Source organism: Salmo salar, chromosome ssa09, assembly GCF_905237065.1.
Source record: "Salmo salar chromosome ssa09, Ssal_v3.1, whole genome shotgun sequence".
In the NCBI taxonomy this organism is placed as follows: domain Eukaryota; kingdom Metazoa; phylum Chordata; class Actinopteri; order Salmoniformes; family Salmonidae; genus Salmo; species Salmo salar.
The window spans coordinates 22171929-22193705 of NC_059450.1; the positions used below are offsets into that span (position 1 = coordinate 22171929).

Consider the following 21777-nt stretch of genomic DNA (forward strand, 5'->3'; position numbering starts at 1 on the left):
TGTGTTAAGAATGCTTCCCAGAATCCAATTCAAATCCTGGGTTACCAAATAAGCCTGAACAAATCCTTCACATTGAGTTCTTACTCCTTTGAACTCTGTAACTGGGAGAGGTCCGGTCTGCAGGGCAGGTTTTACCACTCCAGGCACAGACAGAGACACCTCAGCAGAGAGAATAGGATAGCCTAGCACTGGGCGAGAGAGAGAGAGAGAGAGCGAGAATGTATGTATGCCCAGGTCCACAGGATGTCTGGGAGCAGAGGAAGAGGCTGCTTGACAGTTACATCAACATAGATATCTTTATTTCCACACTGCTGGAGCTGGAGGATAAGTCGATCATAATATTACAGTCTCCTCGCTTGGTGAAAAAACACTGACTTTGAATGCAAGGGACATGATTTAAATCAAATATGTAATATCAGCGATACATCTTGATATTACATACATTCATTTTAAAAAAATCATAATAATCATAATCTTGAGGCATTGCTGTTCTATTTTATTTATTTTTTTATTGGATATTTAAAAACAAAGTACACGTACAAATTGATGCGCATGATTAAGAATCGTTGAAGATAAACACAAAAAAAGTCTACAACCTATTTAAATTGTGGTCCTCTTTCACGATAGCATTTGTCATATGTGGCAAAATAAAAAACAGAAGCTAAAATGGCAGGTCAATATGGTTATTTAGTCATAAGAGCACAACAACATATACACACTATAGACAAAAGGAGGCTATTTGGTCATTATCATTGGGCTAGGATGGATTGCTCACAGAGGCACCCAATCCATTAACCAGGATTTCAACAACCTTTTTAAGCTACTCAGAGTAGGAATAGTTTTAACAGACCAGAGGCAGAATATTCCACTCAGAGGCTCCTGAATATAAAAAAGTACCTTTCCCTGCCAGGCTTCTACACACAACACGTTAGCTCGCTCTATTGTTGTGTTTGTAGGAGTCTCTAAAATGGGGAAGGTAGTGAGACAAAATGCCTAGGAGCTGCTTCATAGATGATCCTATGAACCCAGCTAAGTCTGGTCTGTGTGACCCTTGACTCAGACGGCAGCCAGTTGAGCTCCTAAAACTGTCTGGTACCAATATGAGAACTGTAGATGGGCTCAGATTCAACTTGTTCTGGGCTATTCTGAGCTTGCTTTTTAGTAGATTAGTTAAGCCTTCGAACCAGGAGGTGCTAGCATCAAAATGACATTTGGATGAGCACATCAGCTAGCACTTTCTTTGAATCTTTGTCCAACAGCTTAGACTACATAGCCAAGAACTTGGTCCTGGTGTAGCACATGGGGATGTGTGAAACTTACTCCTCAGCCTGAACTTTCCCCACTTGCACCAACAAATAGCTAGCTTTTCCGTGGCGCCGACTGGTAAGACGCTTGAGGTCCTGGGTTCAAGCCTCGGTGTGAGCCGAATCAGGAGGAAGTGGTACTCGCGACACTAAGCAAGCAGCGTGATGTCCCTTACACTATTAGTGTAAAGCAGCGTGATGTCCTTTACACTAGCACCTTACCTAGTACCTTAGTAGCCATACTCCCTCCCTGCCAGGTTGCCATCTAGTGTACATCCTAAGTAATTAACTGCTGTTCTGGCTGTGAGTACCTGTCCTGCTAGCTGTACCCTGACGTCTGAGGACTCGCTTAGTTTCATTTTGGACCCAAACAATATTCCTTCTGTTTTGCCGAGGTGCGGAGATAGCTTGTTGATGTTAGTGAGCTCTACACTCAGTATACTCTCCAGAGTGGTTTGGTTTATGCGAGACACCAGGAGTGCAGAATCATCTGCATAAAGAAACGGGTGACATTGAGCGAGCATCCTTGATATCTTTAATGTACAGCAGGAATAACAGAAGCTCCAGCACACTTGCCTGTGGCACGCCACAGCTTATTTTACAGTGAGCTAATGAACATAAGCACACTATCAGTCTGGCTTCATCTTGGGGTGGTAGAGAGGTATTTTTATCTTTGTATTATTTGTCCTTGTTGGATTTCCATGGGTCTTGACTTATTGATGGTCTGGAGGAGAGTGTAGTAAATGTAATCCATGTGTTTGTTGCAGAGGCCCTGTGCAAACACAAGACAAACAATTACAGCACTGATTAATAGGCATGCCATATTAACGGCAGCAGCAAACTCGGCACACGCTGAGCCGACACACTATCCAGTTTTCCGCAGGAAAAAAATATTCTATAGGACTAACGCCCATACAGTCAAGACTATTATAGTGCTACCATTGTATGATACTTTTTTATCCCACGATAACAGATTGCCAAGATAAGTAAATACAGTGAGTGACTGAGAACACCAATGCTGATACACTTGATGTTTTCAATTTCATATTCAGCCCTAGAAATGAAATAGGTATAGTTAACACTGAGCAGAAAATAAAGATCTACAAATAACAGATGCAACTTTTCAAGAGCATCTCTTCCGGTTTTCTGCAAAGTGAGTTTGCAGAACCCAACCCCTCTGAATCAGCCATGTTTTCACCATATCACTACCCATCTGTTCACACTCATTCAAGAGGCAAGACAATCTCTCTGTAGCAAAGACATCTAAAGCTCACACAGCAGATCTTGACTAAATGTGGTAGGTAACAGTTAGCTTCAACAACACTGTGTTATTCTACAGGTCTAGTATAGAGCACGATTATTATACCAGTGATACACAGACCCATGGATTTAATTTACAATATGAATGATTTTAAAACAAGCACACTATATCACGCAGGAAGGAGAGTGTACATCTCAGCATTTATCCCATTAGACTGAGAAAATGACAGTGAAAAGGCCTGCCCACCCTAATCCCAGGGGAGCACTTTGAATGTGTTTTGATGACCTCATAGGTCAGTGTTACATGTTACATTACACAAAGGGTTAGCCCCTTTGCCTTAAGGGAATAGCAGATAAAACAAGGTTTCTATTGAAGCCCTATGTAACACACCTTGACCAGGACACGTGTACAGATGTAGGATCTTAATTTGAGCCAGTTTGCTACCGCAGGAAAATAATTCTGCAGCAACAGGAAATGTGAATTATTATGTGGATTATAATTAATTTTATTCATTTTTCGCAAGGGAAAATCAAGTCTGAAATTTCCATGTGGAAATTACAAACTTTAGAAGACTTTTTAAATGTCAAATACACTACAAGTTTTACATTTCCTGCATTGCACGAAAGTTCTCTTGCAACAGGGTGATCAAATTAAGATCCTACATCTGTATATCCATCAAACCTGCTGAGCTAATTACAATACAGCTTGTGATGATCCCTGTTCTTCTGCTCATCTCTCTCGCCCTCTCTCTTTCCTTACAAAGTCACAGAGGGAGGGCTAGCTCCATCTACAGCTACATTAAATGTGCTCTCCACATTTCCTTTAACTTTGTGTTCTAGATTTTGTTTGTTTTACTTTTACTCAACATAAATTGTAGTAGGCTTACTAATATCAATCATCTGCCATTTTTACACCAACTACTGATCAATAACATAACCATAATTCAAACAAATGATTATTTCTTGAAAAACTCAGAATCTCCAATTCATATTTATATAAAGTGCAATGCACAAACTACCAGAAAATGTTGTTCCAAGTACAGTAACATGTTTCTGGGCCTACTAACATTCTGAATGAATGATATTTACAAGTACATTTCCATTTTGTTGTTAGTCTTATACTATACCTGTGTTATTGTATTTGTATTATGCCCAGCATAACATATTTAAGATACTATAAGAACTCTCTCTTGAATACACAACTTATTGAGCATATACAACTAACTAAAGGGTTTAGTAGGTTCTCCTAAATTAAGTATCCTTGGTTGAATGAAGGAGATTGCTGAAGAAAAGTTATTGTATTCGTTCTGTTTCCATATGTTTATTAAATGTATTTCTTAGAAGTCAAAGCTTATATTATGCTATTTCCTTTTTCTATAGAAAATGTATTTTATGCAGTTAATTCACAGATATAAATCCTTCAATATAGTAGGCTATCGACGTCTTCTCTTGATCCTGAGACTGTCCTTTTTTATATGAACCAGATTGTATTGTTTTGGCGCAGAATAAATTCCCCGTACATTCCACTGGATCAGTCATGCGGGATTTTCAAACGAGGATGAAAGTGATGCTCGACATGACAAAACAATGAAGTGCAGATAGCTGAATGTAGCCTACTTGTGTGTGTAGCCTATGTATGTATATATTTGTTTGTCTGTTTGTTCTATTCTTGTCTAAAAAAGAAATGTGTAGGAGTGTGCATCTGAGAGAGGGAGAAAGAGAGAGCAGGAGAGAGAGAGAGAGAGATGGAGCGAGAGAGTGCATGCACATCTGAAAATGTATAATAGTTTTTCATGAAAAGGAAGTTGCATTTGTGTAAATTTAACACGGTGTAAATGTATATATTTTAAAGTTGCACCATGATGGTGATGATTGGCATAGATGCACATGCACTGTGAGAAGGCAAAGGGGTTTCAATAATTGGTTAAACAAGATTGAGGTTACAATGTTAAGTGGTAGGCCTAAATCAATGAGCGAAAAGATGAAACGGGGAAGAAGAATTGGTATAGGTAGAGTTTGATTCATACATCCCAATTGTGTTAAATGAGGGATTTGAATCCCGCAACTCTTAACCCGGAGGGTTCACTTACCAGAGGCACAGATAAAAGACGCCATCGTCGCCAATTAGCCGTGAGTCAGTGGGAGCGCTGATTGCCAGAGGCGTTAACTCGTTTTCGCTTTAACGTCGTCCTCCTTTTAAGATAGAAAGTCCCTGAGGAGGGCTGGTGTTTAGAGTTTTATAAATAATGTAGCAATTTAAACGGCGAGGGGCAAGCGAGATCCAACAGATAACGATATTAGGCATAATGATTTCCCACACAGCACTGTAAAGTATTAGGCTATTAAACACACGCAGGTAAACAATCTGTGCGTTATTTGATAGCTATGGCTAGAGCTAGCTCGTGCTACCTATATGATCAGGCTATTATTTTTGTATATGTAAGCTAATAATTCTATATGTAGCTTAATAAACGAAATGGCATACAGTAAACTAGGCCTCAAAATCTGTATAGATTTCAATATAGCCTATTCAACAAAAAAAAGCTGGTAAAGGTAGTTTGTTTTAGCAATACATTTTGTCTTGATCTCTGTGTGATATGGCTTACTGCAACTTGCTTCAGAAAGATCCTTTGAAATTAAGGAGAGGCAGATACAAAAGAGAGACCGACCACTTTGAAAGCATACTTTCATAATGGGTAGACGGATAAACAAATAGCCTATATTGTTTAGTTTTTTTAAGTTACCATACCCAAAAGCACCCGGGGACAGTCACAAATCAGTAATGTTAACACATGAAATGTTCTAATTTGCTGCAAAAACATAGTGAAAACAATATAAAAGAAAATACAGATACAGTAGGCATATAAACAGTAGATATACCTCCCACCTTGTCATGCGCCATCCCTCATGGACAGAGAGCGGCTGTAGACTGAAGAAATCCCCGTCATAAATTAGAAAACTTTGCTCCAGTCGAGATGCAGATATGAGTCCGGAACTGAAGTTTGGTAGAAAACAAATCTAGAGGGCGTGATCCACTACGATTTCCGTTCATCAAAGTCTGTCAAAAGAAATTACATTGATTTTTGCATTAGTCAATATGTTTTAGATTTTCAAAGCGTAAACATAGGTCTAACGATTAAATACTGCACTTTTGACATAGCCTAGGCTATCTAAAAAGACTTCCAGGGAGGCAACTGACGATTCATAAAACTCACGGGTCTGTCTCTGTTGATAAATCTAAATCAATATTCAAATCTGTTTGAAGTGAGCGGGTATGCCAGTGTGAGTGTATGTTTGTTGTGTGTTGTGTGTGTGTGTGTGTGTGTGTGTGTGTGTGTGTGTGTGTGTGTGTGTTCCTCAAAGCTTTTAAGATGATACATTTACCAAGCCGTGACAAAACCCTCGGCATATTGTTTTTGTGTGCATACAGGTTTAACATTCAGGTGACGTAGGCTATTAGTTGTGTCTTGAGTCAATATCAATGGCGGAAATCAGTTACCATTTCTGTTCTATTAACTATTCAACTAAAGCCCCTATTCAACTATAATAATTATAATAATAATAATATACATGAAGATAACTTACGTGAGCTATGGACAAAATACATTTATTTTTTGTAGAGGGATTCCATAACGCAATTTCACCTATTATTATTTACACGTATCACAAATTGTTGTGAAACGATCATTCAAAATGTAAGCCATAGGAAATACATTTGGGGAAAAAAATACGTTTTCATTATTCACAATAATTTAAAAGAACTATACCTTTGGGAGAGAAAAACAGTCTGCGTTGATTTTCTCCTGAAGTGTATGTGGTCCACTGAGTTCTCCAGTCAATTCAAGGTTGCTGTAAAAATGCATCCACTAATTTAAGTCGGATGTCACCCAACTCCTGCAGGGATGGTCTTCTCTCTGTTGATGTGTTCCAAGCACGACATCATGTGTTAACATGGCTGGATATTTAAATCTATTCATTTTATGTTTTTAAATAAGCCACCAGCAATTATTATTACATTTGGCAATAATATATGAGGCCCAAATCTTTGGTTAGTCTGCCTCGTATATTCCCTATCCTGGCTGAATTTTGGTATAACAACTCGATCGAAGCGGGCGCTCTGTGGATGGGAGCACAGTTATAAGGAAATAAGACTCCCTAAATCCCCCCGTGCTACGCAATGGAATGTGAGAGGACCGTGTTTTAGCCTCCACTTGGAGCGCCTGCTTTTCGCTAGGACGGTTTTTGTCATGGCCCCAGAATTGTCATGGATTCGTGGGGAGCGCTTCATGTTGTTATTAGTTGTTGTTATTAGTCATTATTCGGGAGATGAACAGGCTGTGGATATTGCTTTTACCATGTCCACTGATCTGGAACCATTTATGAATCGTGAGGGTTGTTTCCTTTTTTACCATGATAGGGATTTTATATCAAAATTGTTAAATGTGCTAAACAGACGTAAGTAATGTATATTCACGAGATGGTTAAATGTCCTCTGTCCACTAACCACTCAAATGAGTCGTGATGCAGGGAAACAACTGTTCCTATTCCTTTGCTAAGATTTCCAGCCCTGTGAGTTTGAGGTTTTATTGCTAATTTACTGTCAGCTCGGGGATGAGAATGTTGTCAGTCGTCCCCTCGCTGCCATTGGCTGAGGAGTTTGCGTCAAAAAGTAGCTGGCGACATTTGCTTCTCAGCAAATTTCCCCGCGAGAGAGACAGACCCCCATCTCCGAGTGCTCCAGACGTTCTCATTGGCCAGACCTCTCTACAAATCCAACTCAGCAACTTCACTCAGAACAGACTAACAAATCAGAACCGTATGTATTTTACCAACATAAACGCGTTTGCACTCTACCATACATTGGTGCAAGTGTTAAAGATGAAAGTTTTGTCGGTCTTTTTATTCTAATATATCCAAAGCGACAGTTACTTTTGATTGGTTACCTTATAGGATTTCGAAATTATAGAGAGAGCTATTTTATTCAAGGAAAGGAGTGGACAAAGAACTATCTTCTCCGGCCACATTCCTGAGTAAGTTGCTATGTATTATTATTATGATTATGATTAGTAGTAGTAGTAGTAGAGGTTATCATTATTATAGGTATAGAGTCGTAATTGTACGACAAAATGATGAATAGGCTACCTATTAGCCTATATGCTATACAGGCGACATCACACAGGAAACATCCCGCAGAAAAAAAGAATAGCCTATAACAATAAAATAAATAAAAGTGTGTATTAGGCTGTATCAGGTTACTGTGTTTGTATAGCATATTTACGGTCATATTTATCCAGGAGAAAGAGCGAAACATCCTGACACATGATAATGGACTAAGTAAAGTCATTAGACCACTGAACACTCCGGTGTGTATTGTGTATGGATCTTCAATGTAAAGCCTACAGTAGGACACTGGGAAACAGTTATAAGACACAGTTTCTGTTCTACGTGACAATGAATGTGCTAGTTTGTAGCTTCATTTAAATCCAAGTTAGGCCAATCATTTGAGCCGTAATGTTCTTCAACATGAATATTATCTTTTAAAAAATGGAATAGCTAATGTTTGTTCGACACTTCAGATGACTTTGTTCAATCTGCATTCCAGTTAATTCTCTCAGTTTGTGTGAAAATGCATGCAGACAAAGGGCGATAATTGAGAAGGCGTGTAGTGAAGCCCCTCTCTGCCTGTACAACACCTCCCTCCCCGCTCAGTCCTCCATGGAACAACCAGGCGGGACAGGGCACGCGGGAGGATCATGGCAATTCTCTCAAATATAGCCTGCATTGCAGAAATGTTGCACTTTTTTATACAGAGCTGTTTTCGTTGGTTTATGCTAAATTAGTTTTTGCTTAAAAATGTGTTTTGTTTGACGTTTATCCATAAAAAAAGTCAGAAATCAAAAAGTCCAATTCCCATTCTAAAAGTGAATATTTTTCTAACACTTTAATATCAATTGAGTAGACTAAAAACAACACTATCTGCTAATTTAATAGTCAATATATTCTTTAAAAATATCGCCTAGAGGCTAGGCTAATATTTAGCATATTTAGCATACGCCTGTAAATTGATTTGTTTCCATTATCCATATGTCTAACGAAAAACGTCTTATGAATTGTTCTATCATGATTCTGCATGCCATATGGATATTAAATAAAATAGAGGAACCTGTGTATTTTTGTTAACAGTTATTTTCGTCAGTTTGCAGAATTATGACCGAATGCTGTGCAGAGGTGAGGATAGCGTCCTGTAATTAGGGTGCGCGTGCCACACGGATTATCTAATTAATTAATCAACAAATTTTTTAAATCAGAATTAATTATTGGACAGGGTCATTATTATTGAGCGGGTGTGCAACTGTTATGCGATGTCTGTTTTAAGAGTGACAGATTGAGTGGAGGTAAAAAAAACGTTGGATGGATATTCAAAAATGCAACTCAGATGGAATAATCAAGAGACACAGAGGGGGTAAGGGTGTGGGTCACCACACATTGAATTTAAGCCAGTTTTCCAGGTAGAAATATTCCAATATCATCGAATTGTTCAATCTTTATGAAGATACTCTGACTTGCCTGACTTAACTGACTTCCCTAGTTAAATAAAATGTAAAATAAAATAAATACAAATACTCCTGGAAATATATTAACCTCATTTAAAATCTGAAATATATTTGTAAAGCCATTGACGTGGAAAGTGGCATACTATCGAATACATTACAGTTAGTCCAATTATGCTCTCATTTGTAAATTCAAAAACGGAATATTTTCCTGTGTAATATAATTTTGAGATTTCATTGATTCATCACCAATGTCAAAGCATGAATAAAGCATGCATTTAGCATTAAATTACATTAATTATGCCTATTAAAAGGAACTATGCCTATAATCCAGGCCCTGCATGAATAATCTTTGTCTAAATAGTTTACTTTATAAAAGTTTGACTGGCAGGGCTGATGTGTCCTCCAGCCCAGTACTATGTTTTTTTTTTAATGGGTTTTAGTACCTTTAAATGAGTCAAGAGGCGTTTTGACAGTGGGAGATAGGGGGAGTTAGCCTATAACTTAGAATAGGGTTGCCTGTTTGGTTAACTCAAGTGCCCTAAGCATATGGCCTCGTTAGCAAAACATTTCGATTGCCTTCTGAACGTTCTTCAACCTTGGAAATCTAATTACAGAGAGCAATTAATTAGGATGGTAATGGTGAAGAACCTATTGGGCACAGTCGAGTTCCCTTCAAGTTTTAAGTTGTTAGCTGAAGTAGACTTCTGTTTTCACACTTTAATGACACCCTATTCACATTTACAGCGATTACTGGTGCGGACAAAACCAAGAGGCAGAGTGAAAAGCTTAGGTTAGTGAAATACCTAAATGTACAAAATGGTCCCGATAAATTGACTGCATTGTTAGCTACTTTTCGCCAAGGGGGTTTTTGTTATCTGTCGGGTCTACGGTGTCTTTGTCTCGGCCCCCATCAATTCCCTTATATTTGACACAATTAGTTGGGTTCTATGTAAATTGTGGTCCTAGCTGATTCCCAGTGTGTGTGCATTTGAGCGACTGTGTTTTGTTCTTTGAGAGGACTTGTTGCAATTATAGGATGTTGCTTTTTTGGCCGGGGGGGTTGGGGGGTGGGGGCGACGTTTGGTCAAGATGAGCCAAGCTGAAGAGGACAGCTGGGGGTCTGGGACTGTTTTAAGAACACACTGCGGCTGGATAATATTGTTTCCCAAGTAATTACAGCGCTGAGTCCATCAAATGCTATTTAAACTCGATGCAACTTGCTTTACTAAATGTCTTATCTTATTGTGATTTCTGGAACAGGCATCCAGCGGCAAAATCGAGACAGCGAGAAAAAGAACAGATAAACAACCAAGGACATCTACGGGCCTTACCCAATTTTCAAAATTTTCTCCAACTTTACCCCCCAGTCCAACATTAGCATGATGTCGTATCTGAAGCAACCACCTTACACAGTCAACGGACTGAGCTTAACGACCTCCGGAATGGACCTTCTGCATCCATCCGTAGGCTATCCAGGTGGGTTTCAGCACTTTCTACGCGTGCGCATGGATGCTTTAATAATTTATGTCAACTCTTCATTGGATTAAATAGTCCAATTAGGATCAAATCACGTAGGCCTATAGCCTGCTAAAGCTTTAATGCGTCTGATTACAAAAACACGCCAATGGATTCTTGCTAATAATGGTGATCATATTGCTGCAATGAGGGAGACGTCAGCTAACTGTTGCATTCTGTAGTACGGACTTTCAAAATGTCTTTCATTAAATGTTTGTAACGTGTCATTGGTCCTGAATTCGTCTTAGCTCTGGATAGCAAATACATGTGAAATAACGTTTTTATAACTTACACTTAAAATGGAATACAATTCATTCACAGTTGTCTTAATAACCCTGCTTTATATTCTGATAAAATGTTAATTCTACCCACATGAAATTAAGTTATGCATCTGTTCATTTTCAACAGCGACACCCCGCAAGCAGAGGCGAGAAAGGACGACTTTCACACGCGCCCAACTTGACATTTTGGAGGCACTGTTCGGCAAAACTCGCTATCCTGACATATTCATGCGCGAGGAAGTAGCACTAAAAATCAACCTCCCAGAGTCTCGTGTACAGGTGAATGTGGACCAACACAAAACATTCTCTATCTACGTATCCCTGTGAATAATACAAATCCTCTGTTTGTGGCAACTCAAACGAGGAGACAGATGGTCATAACAAATATTGGCATAGCATTCATAAAGAGAACCTTTGAAAAACTGAATGGATTAATCAGTCTACTTTTTTTTTTTTTTTTTTAAGTGAAGTGTTGACCAGTGCTTTTCAACATCAGTATAATAATGCATATCCATAGTCTGTGATCAATACAACACATATTTTCAGCATTATTTGATTCACACGTGCATAAAGAACTGTTTGGTTTATGCGTCAAATGCCTATTTTCGTCACATTTTGGAAACTGTATATAATAGATGGCTTGCTTTAAACTGTTTGGGTGATTAACTGTTTGCTATTTTGTATTTTTTAGGTTTGGTTTAAGAACCGAAGGGCAAAGTGTCGCCAGCAGCAACAGCAGCAGCAGAACGGGGGCCAGAACAAGGTGCGACCTGCCAAAAAGAAGAGTTCTCCAGCCAGAGAAGCGAGCTCTGAGAGCGGGGCGAGTGGCCAGTTCACACCGCCCTCAAGTACTTCAGTCCCGACCATCTCAACCAGCACCGCGCCGGTATCTATCTGGAGTCCAGCCTCTATCTCTCCGATGGCTGACCCTCTCTCTACCTCCTCCTCCTGCATGCAAAGATCCTACCCAATGACATACACACAGGCCTCGGGATACAGCCAAGGCTATGGCGGATCAACGTCATACTTCGGCGGAATGGACTGTGGTTCTTACCTTACTCCCATGCATCACCAGCTGTCTGGCCCCGGGACGACACTCAGTCCTATGAGCACCAACGCTGTCACAAGCCATCTGAGCCAGTCCCCTGCATCCCTCTCCACTCAGAGCTACGGAGCCTCGGGGCTAGGCTTCAGCTCCACGGCAGACTGCTTGGATTATAAGGACCAAGCGGCATCCTGGAAACTGAACTTCAATGCAGATTGCTTGGATTATAAAGATCAGACTTCATCTTGGAAATTCCAAGTCCTGTGAAAAAAACAATGTGTAAACTATTCAAACAAAGACAATGAAATCAAACATATAGCTCTGACATCCTTCAATAAGATATATGCTTAAAATACTGAATATTCGTGTCGTCGGTAAGGAACTGCGAGAGAGAGGGAGCTATCGGTTGCGCCTCGCGTTGATGGCATGATGTTTGGCCCCAGCCTGTAGAGGAGAATTTAGAATTTATTTTAGCGTTGGCTAAGAGACTTTATTTTCATGAACCTCACAGGTTATAGCCCTCTCACATGTATGTCTGTCTGTGTGCCTCTATGCTTACAACACCTGTTGGTTAATTTAAGGAAAACTCGGAGTGGACCCTTAGTAATTTATGGTACATCACAGCCACGGAACAAATCCTTATCCCAGAACAACATGGCGAGAGGAGCGGATCTTTTGGTTAAGAGCTTTGGATGGACAGGCTTCGTTTAAGCCTTATAACTTGCCGACCTATTGGCAGAGAGACTGATCAGGATGGTGTGTGGACTGCGCGCACCCGAGGCGACATGGATGCACTACTTTATTTAAGAAAAAGTGTTTATAAGGAATCAATATGTAGTTTCTAAGAGACAATCAGTGTGTGTCTTATATAAATGGTACATATGTGTTTTTTTAATCTGTGCTAGCCTTCGAAACTGTGATCTGTTGTATTGTATGCAATTTGTGAGCACCCTCGCATCAGCGATGACTCTCTGCTGTGATTTTAATAGATTTGTAACTTTTTGAACAACAAAAAAATAATGGATAATGATAAAATAATAATTATTGCAAGAGACAACCTGACTGTCCAAACCCATAGTAGAACATCTTAGGTGATACTGGAAAAGAAACTTGATTGCTGAGAGCTCTCTAGATTTGCGCGTCGTTCTCCGTTGATAACACGCTGATTGTGGATACCTAACATGGCTCCAAAGATGGTGTGACCCCACCGCTGAACAGACATGAATAAAGGTCCTGTGATCTGACCCCCCTCCCCCCATTCATCAATTAACTTAATATGGATTCACTATTGACTGTGTGTGAGTGTGTGTGTGTGTTGATTATCATACTTATGTATTTTACAAGGTCATCCTTGGACCGATCTGGATTAAACGTTGTGTAAGTAGGTTTTATATGTACTGTATGTCCCCTCACCTTGAATCAGGGGCGGAATGGGGCCAAAAATCTGCCCTGGCATTTCTAACAGGAGGACTCCACACAGCCCATTTTTTTGCCCCCTTTACTAGCAAGATAATGATCATTTTGCACACAAAATGATCCTCATAGAAGGAGTCATAATTCCATTTATTGGAATAATTGAGAGAGAACACCTGTCTCATGTGTTTTAAGGATATGTTCATTGCAAAACTAACAGGACTTCAGCCATTCAAGCAAAAAGTCTAACAAAATCTTGGTAGGCAAGATAAATGGCAGTGGCCTAGGCATTGTTATTTCCTCAGAATAAGATATTTTCTAAATAAATGAATGAACGAATGTCAGTCATATAAAAGACTCACTTAAGAACAGCAATAACATCCGCGATCATATTCATATTCAAATGACATAGAAAAAACCCTGTTGACTAGTTGTGATTACCTTTTAAGAGCAAGAGGGCGGGCTGTCTTATCATTTCCAGAGAGATTTTCCCCTACTTCAGGTTTTAAGAGGTGTGTTAATTAGGTCTGTAATTACCATCTTAGTAAGCAATCATTAGCCACACTTGGCCGTTCAATATCCTCCAATCCGCCTCAAACGGTAAACAGGCAGCCTGCTGTCTACAATGACCATTGCTATGGTAAAGAAAACATACTGTGTAAACCTAGCTGTGTTTCAATCATAATAAATAATGGATCAATAATACCAGAGTTGGCCTATTTCAAGCCATAAAATGGCTGTTGCTTTTTTCTTTGTCAAGCCCAGTGATACAAAAGGTGGATTTGACTTATTCACGTTGAATCCAACATAAATAGGATACGATGACAGTGAACAGCTCTGCCTCGTGTAATTTCGCTATTACAAAATAAGAGTTTATAATTTCAGAATCAGCCAGGGTAGGCTATAGCACATTTTAATTAGCCTATGTTTCTTTGTTCGTTTCCGGTCCCTCGTTTTAGATCGTCTCAGCGACAGGAATGTGCTTCTTGGGAAAATTGTATTAATCCTGGCCTCAAAGAGAAGCTAATCCCATATTTTACTAGCGGGTTTCTTTAGGCACAGGGCAACCGCGGTTTAATTCAAGCACCACTGCATGCTTCTACCCAACTCTGCATTCCATAGGCTGGCCTACTGCACCAGTTCGTTTTAAGCAGCCTCTCTACAAACAAACTTTGTTTGAGTTTTTTGTTCAACACATGGATTGACTCGATCTCAAAAAAAATAATGAGGTTATAGCTATTCAAATTCATGCAACTTGGTAATACTATGGACATATTTTTAAGAAACTCTAATTGCATATTGCTAAACTGAAGCTGCCCATATTCTGCAAACTGGAATTGTTAAAATCAATTAAAAGGGAACAAAAGACGTCTAATTAGTTAAGTTAATCAAAGATATTGAAGCACAGCTCTCTGCAAAGTTCCACTATGACGTGTAATTGCACAAAGATTCAAGCTTGCATTCATAGTTGTTTTTGGACCAAATCCGATTTTGTTAGGGGGTGCAATGTTTATGAGAACAATTGGCACCCCGTAGTCATCTGGAGCTCAACGGAGAACTTCTACAAAGCTAAATCTGGAGAAGGCAGGCGGAGGGGAAAGGGTTTTAACGTCGGCTCTGGGTTCTTCCGGAAAGTCTGACTCTAGGCATGCAACGTTATTGATAGTTGACTAAGAGGCAAAGTCAGAAAAGCAATCGAATCTTTAATGCCTCTGCGGTAATTGTTAGAAGTCGAACATTCAATTAGCATCCTTGACATTGCAAATAATCCTTCTTTCATTCGAGTCCTCACACACTAATTAAAACCCGGGCTTGAAATAATCGAACCATTAAAAATAATGATAAAGATTTAGATGTTATTCCTTTGCAGAAAATGGTAGGCGAATGAACATTGTGTGTGTGTAATATGAATTATAATAATGATCAGCTAAAATAGATAGACAGTTTAGATGTAAGTAAAAAGTTCAGTCGTATTAACATACTAAAGGCCTACTTGAGTGCAAGTACAAAACTGTACAACAACAAAATGTACGTATGTAACAAACAATGAAACAATAATAATAATTAACATTTAAACAATAGCTGCAATTATCTGTTGCATGCTTATTCATGAGTTGGCGTCTCCTCGTGCTGTGTCAACAACAACTGGCCTCTGCCCTGCAGACTGTACAATGTGTTTCCATAGTGTTTGGAATTGAAGGTCACTTGCAGGAAGAACAAATGTAGATATCAACTGACAACTTTTGGTAGCCTATAAGTATTTGATTTGAGCGTTTGACCATAAATGATCAGTGTTCTTAATGGGAAATCCTAACGATAAGCGCGCGTATTATGGATTGTGCATAAAGAGATTAGCTCATAAATTCGATTTACTTGCGGGAATTAAGGATTCTGATTGGACCCTAGCGCACAGAACCATTCACACCACATATTCATGAGGGATTCTAATGGTAATATTTTTTTAATCAACTAACTAACAGTAAAATCCCTTTGTAATTAGGCCAAACTGCTGATGATGAGAGCGTTAACATCAGGTAAATAGCAAAATATCTTCTATCAATGCTTATTTTCAACAAACATTTTTAGAAGTCAAATGGCCTGCTAAATAACTGTTAGACAGTGTAGCACAGTGGGGTTGGCACATTCATCTGAGGAGCAACTCTACGCGAGCAACTTCACACACATGCACAAAATGGCAACCACTAATTATAACAATAACAACAATAGACCTAACCAGAATAATAATAGTAATGCTACAAATAATAACAATAATAATACCAAGAAGTGGAGTCATCATAATCATCACAATAGTCACCAAACTGTCGCCTATAAGGGCCCTGTGTTTAGCGCAATCATGTAAATGCCTGGATTCTAACCTTTATTTAAAGCTTTTTATTCAAACTGTCCACTTTTAATTGATGTCAGATGGTCCAGCATCATCCTTAGACAATTTGCTTTCATTTTTGGTGTAATTCTCATTTCTGGATAAGGCTTAAAACGAAGGATAAAATATTGCTATGTCACGATTGTGCAAAACCCCCATTGCGTTTGTATTATTAAAATACATTGGTAACTAGCTATTCATATGCGTTCCTCCATATGAAGGATGTTACTTATTTGCCTTCCTGATGTGTTTAATCATCGAGATCAAACGAAGACGCAGGACAAATCATTCATCATGTCATGATCTCTTTTGCAGCTTCCTCGAGCCGGACGAAACAATGCACACATTTTTACGTTTTAAATGTAACCTTTATTTAACTAAGCAAGTCAGTTAAGAACAAATTCTTATTTACAATCACGGCCTACCAATAAGCAGGCCTGATTGATAAGTGCAGTGACATTCTGAGGGACACAATAGGCTCACTCTGAGGGTTATACCTTTTGAATGTGATGTTGTTTTAAGAGTGCACAAGTCACTGTGAGATTAGACATCAGGCACGCATATCCGTCTTGAAGACCCCATTCCTGCAGTCAGACTCTGTGTTTTAATCAAGCGCAAGCGTCGCTGAAGAGCATGTGGGACCGACAGACTCTGCATTGATCCCTCCTAGCTTTTCTCAGTGTTACAACAATAGGCTGCACTTAAAGCACTCCTTGTCCTGCCCAGCAATGCACCGCGCCACCACGGTCGTGACGGTCCACTCCAAGCCCTCACTGGAGACGCCCCGATGCAACGCCTACCCAGATTAATACCCCAGAGTAACTGATCATGATCTGTGATTATAGGCTGCATAGGCCTACGAGGCCATCGTCGACAGAAGCTTCAACAGAGAAACAGGTGATGCGCACCTCTTACTAGACAGGGTGAACTATCATATTAGTGTCCACATTCTGATTGTGCCCACATTTCTAGTCAGGTGTAGACGATTACAAGAGGCATTGTGACCTGATTTTGATCAGATCTTATAAGTGTTAACGGGCAAGATCAGGATGGACGCATGTCAGTGTATGGTAGGACTATACATCGGGCTACAGATTAGCCTATAGCCTTTAGGTAGTTTATCGTTTGTGCGAAGTCAAGTCAACTGTTATCAATTTATAACGATTTAGGAATTAGTTTAGGTCTATGACAAACACGTCCTCTATTTTGCTGATAATGACTGATAATCCTAGTCTTATATTCTTTTGGTAAATTGTTTTCATATATCAGACGTTATAATTTCCTTCCTAAACGGTATATTTCATTGATTTAGGCCAGAATAGGCCTATGGTCTGGAAAGTGGGTGAATAGGCTAATGTGTGCATCATGAGAATTCATTCCCTGTCACTAATTCCAAAGGTTGGCGACCACCAGTTTAAAACCTTCCTGCAAAAATAGTATGCAAAAGCCTCAATCGTTATCAGTCCCAAAAGCTGAATTTGTTAGCCCATTTCCTTTGTCCTTTCCTGCAGTCTCGGGTGACGATACAAATCCTCTATGGCTCTGAAAATATATTGTTGTGAAATACTGTAGCCTACATGTAAACAAAACAAACCCATTATTGACTTTGAACAATGAAAAACTGGCAAACTATCCGTAGGCTACACATGCTGCTCTCTCAAATTACTGATTTAAAAAAGATTTGTGCAGATTTCGACTTAAGCCATCATTTAGAGATCTACCTTTTGGCAAATGTTTAATGACTCAAGGTAAACGAGAGAAATGATAAATGGTGTTAGGGAGTCATTGATTATTGTTACAGTTTTTTTTTCATCACAAAATCCAGTTGCGACCGACTGGTTTGCATATGCACAATTAATAACATTGGGCTATAATACAACTACTACTACAGTACAATAATACAACAAAAATAATAATAATAAATAATTATAATAATAATTATATCAAACATTAATCCAGCACTATCCCTTTGCTTCTGCATATTCAGGCTCGGCACACATACAGGCCTATATTTACTTATTTCAGTTTAATCTTGTCAAAGATTCAATTAAAATGGTTTTGTACCCATAATAACAGATTCATATATTTTAAAAATGAAGTGTAAAGGGATTTCAGTAAGCACACTAAAAAGCATGCGATTTTCATTTCTTCCAACTGCTCACACAAATCCTTGGATTTCCAGAGATCTGAAACTAATAACAGTACCAACAGTGACTAGTTGGAGGTCTGATAAACTAGAAGACCACACACTCTTTCCACATACTGTAGCATATTGCTCAAGCTCGGTCAAAAGCTACAATCAAGATTTTTGACTAAGCAAACCATGTTTTTGACTTGCTTATTTGCATGATTATCCCAACATGTAACATGCATCAACAATCTGATATTCTTTGAATTATCGAAATAGTTTCAGAGATGAAAAGTGCATAGGCCATCTAACTAACTCATAGCCTATTCGATTCAGGTCAAAAAGTGCTAAATAATAATCGCTATCTACTAAACTTCAAAACGGATAATATTTCTACAGCCTCGGTTACATGTACGGGATTACCAAAAAAACGGTAACTGTAAACATTACCTTACCAAAATTTTTTTTTGTTGTAATCAGATTACAGATACTTTTGAAAAACTAGATGATTACTTCGAGGATTCATTTTACATTACATTACATTTAAGTCATTTAGCAGACGCTCTTATCCAGAGCGACTTACAAATTGGTGCATTCACCTTATGATATCCAGTGGAACAACCACTTTACAATAGTGCATCTAAATCTTTTAAGGGGGGGGGTAGAAGGATTACTTTATCCTATCCTAGGTATTCCTTAAAGAGGTGTGGTTTCAGGTGTCTCCGGAAGGTGGTGATTGACTCCGCTGTCCTGGCGTCGTGAGGGAGCTTGTTCCACCATTGGGGTGCCAGAGCAGCGAACAGTTTTGACTGGGCTGAGCGGGAACTGTGCTTCCTCAGAGGTAGGGGGGCCAGCAGGCCAGAGGTGGATGAACGCAGTGCCCTTGTTTAAATTCAGAAAAGATGTTTGCGACAAAAAAATCGTTGCCACTTCTCTGTTTTCTCAATGACATTCAAATCAGCATTGAAAAAAAAGGTGCAAGTTTAAGTTTGTTCCACCTGAGCGAGTCTAACCACAAATTAGAGACCACTATGATGACACACCAAATGTGTTTGATGGATCGCGGGAAAAGAGCGACAATAGGCTTTTGTAGGCTACAGTCCAAGCTATCTCTTCCAATGGTGCGACTGCTGTCAGCATCCAAAGATTATCCAACTTGAATAAACGCTTGGAGGTAAGGATGACAGCAGTGGTGTAGTCTACGGCGATACAGATATCACGTATTATTGATATCTACATAGCGCATTGATGTGAATCACACTGCTGCTCTCTCTTTAGCTATTTGCGCCTTACGGATTGTGGTAGTTGTGGATGGCTGTTCACAAATCTAAATGTGCATTTGAACTCAATAATGGTGGAATTCAAGAATTTTAAATGGACTGTTTTTGAAACCAGTGGACAGCCAGTGAAAAATGCAGGCTTCCAACAGCTGCATAGTGCGGATCCAATCCCATGGAATAAAAGTGGGGCTTTTATTGCTCAATCTAATTCATGCTGATAAAAAAATATGAATCCATAGGCGTAATGGACACATGCTCAAACTTTGATAGACTTAAAGCGTCAATCTGTCGTTTCTACAGTTTGAGTCTGACGTTTACATACATACATTATTTCAACTTGTATTTCTTTCAACACATTCCCAGTGGGTCAGAAGTTTACATACACTCAATTAGTATTTGGTAGCATTGCCTTTAAAAAAATGGTTTAACTTGGGTCAAACGTTTCGTGTAGCCTTCCACAAGCTTCCCACAATAAGTTAGGTGAATTTTGGCCCATTCCTCCTGACAGTGCTGGTGTAACTGAGTCAGGTTTGTAGGCCTCCTTGCTCGCACACACTTTTTCAGTTTTGCCCACAAATCTATAGAATTGAGGTCAGGGCTTTGTGATGGCCACTCCAATACATTGACTTTGTTGAGAATGTAGAGAATGCCAAGAGTGTGCAAAGCTGTCATCACGGCAAAGGGTGGCTACTTTGAAGAATCTCAAATATAAAATATATTTAGATTTGTTTAACATTTTTTGGGTTACTAAATTATTCCATATGTGTTATTTCATAGTTTTGATGCCTTCACTATTATTCTACAATGTAGAAAATAATAAAAATAAAGAAAAACTCTTGAATGAGTAGGTGTGTCCAAACTTTGGACTGGTACTGTAAGTTTGGACACACCATTCAAGGGTTTTATGGGTTGGTTATGTAGGCTTCTTCTAACCCATCGCTTTCTACTACATATAATAATACGATTAAAATTATATCTTTACATTAAAAACCAAAGTCTATCAGAATTCCAGTCTTTCCAACTTAAAGATATAATTTAATCGTATTATTATATGTAGTAGAAAGTGATGGGTCAGAAGAAGCCAATATGACCAACCCATAAAGTAAAATTTAACATCCATATATGGCCAACTATGTAAACTTTAAAATTGATTTATCCTGCAATAGATGTCATTCAATTGGTAACATACATTTTGTCTTCTTCTAATGCCTTTAAGGGGAAAGTAATCTAAGTAACTGAATGTAATCAGATTACTTACTGAGTTTGGGTAATCCAAAAGTTACGTTACCGATTACAATTTTGGACAAGTAACTAGTAACTGTAACGGATTACATTTAGAAAGTAACCTACCCAACCCTGGAAGGGGGGTAGGGTGATCCATTCGGCAGAATCATATTTTGTTATTCAGAGGGGTGGAAAACTCAAAGCCATAAACTGATTACAGGATGTCAGCATATGTTATAATAAAACCACATATTGTCAAATTCATACCTAGTGAGTTAATGCCTGCTTAGTTAGCACTAAACGTGGAGTCCATTTAGGCCCGAGGGATTTAACAACTCTTGGATTAACAGAGTATTCCACGATAGGAAACATCTAACGACTCCCCCTTTGACTCACAAACCATTAATAAAAAATATCTTTAAGAGACAAATTGAAATGCGTTTATGGTGGATTGCGTGTCTCTAATGGTAATGTCCTACACGCGGAGGCTTCATGGGGACTAAAGTGCTTCCAAATGAGTGGAATGCGAAATGATAATAATTCCCAGAACAGACAACCCTAATGGTCGTTGATGTGGCCACAAGCCATATAATTTGTGATGGAACACAAAGTGTGGCTGTAGACAGCAGCGGAGTTTCGAAAGGTCATGCGAAATTCAAATTATTCTCGACAAACGCTCATGTCTCTAAAACTAGAATTCTAGAGTCACATTTCTAAACATTTTCAGTTTAACCTGTCAAGGTATAGGGGGCAGTATTTTCGATTTCGGATGAAAAGCATGCCCAGAGTAAAAGGCTTAATACTCGGGCCCAGAGTCAAATATTTGCATATTATTAGTAGATTTGGATAGAAAACACTCTGAAGTTTCTAAAACTGTTTGAATGATGTC

At 39.0% G+C, this 21777-nt stretch overlaps 1 protein-coding gene and 1 long non-coding RNA gene across 4 annotated transcripts; one reads left to right on the forward strand and one right to left on the reverse strand.

The window, feature by feature from the left end:
• Positions 1-475: 475 nt before the first annotated feature.
• On the reverse strand, positions 476-6872 carry LOC106611021 (uncharacterized). Its single transcript, XR_001330042.2, has 3 exons — positions 6332-6872; positions 5452-5622; positions 476-2076 (listed from the first exon to the last, which is right to left on the reverse strand). It is a non-coding gene; the product is annotated as an uncharacterized lncRNA (long non-coding RNA).
• Positions 6873-7250: 378 nt separating this feature from the next.
• otx2b (orthodenticle homeobox 2b) lies at positions 7251-13234 on the forward strand. Of its 3 annotated transcripts, XM_014210818.2 has the most exons (5): positions 7251-7594; positions 9863-9908; positions 10379-10594; positions 11042-11193; positions 11606-13234. In XM_014210818.2, the coding sequence occupies exons 3-5, from the start codon at positions 10498-10500 to the stop codon at positions 12224-12226; spliced, it is 870 nt and encodes a 289-aa protein (XP_014066293.1). In that variant the 5' UTR covers positions 7251-7594; positions 9863-9908; positions 10379-10497; the 3' UTR covers positions 12227-13234. The 3 variants fall into 3 exon arrangements, with proteins under 3 accessions (XP_014066293.1, XP_014066294.1, XP_014066292.1); XM_014210819.2 differs by lacking the exon at positions 9863-9908 and having other exon boundaries at positions 7251-7380; XM_014210817.2 differs by lacking the exon at positions 9863-9908 and having other exon boundaries at positions 7252-7594.
• The last annotated feature ends 8543 nt before the right edge of the window (positions 13235-21777 follow it).

Excerpts from the sequence above, each read along its gene's own strand:
- otx2b (XM_014210818.2), top strand. The coding sequence starts at position 10,498 with ATGATGTCGTATCTGAAGCAACCACCTTACACAGTCAACGGACTGAGC. Across the intron at positions 10,595-11,041 it reads TCCATCCGTAGGCTATCCAG|CGACACCCCGCAAGCAGAGG; the intron begins GTGGGTTTCAGC and ends CATTTTCAACAG. Across the intron at positions 11,194-11,605 it reads TCCCAGAGTCTCGTGTACAG|GTTTGGTTTAAGAACCGAAG; the intron begins GTGAATGTGGAC and ends TGTATTTTTTAG.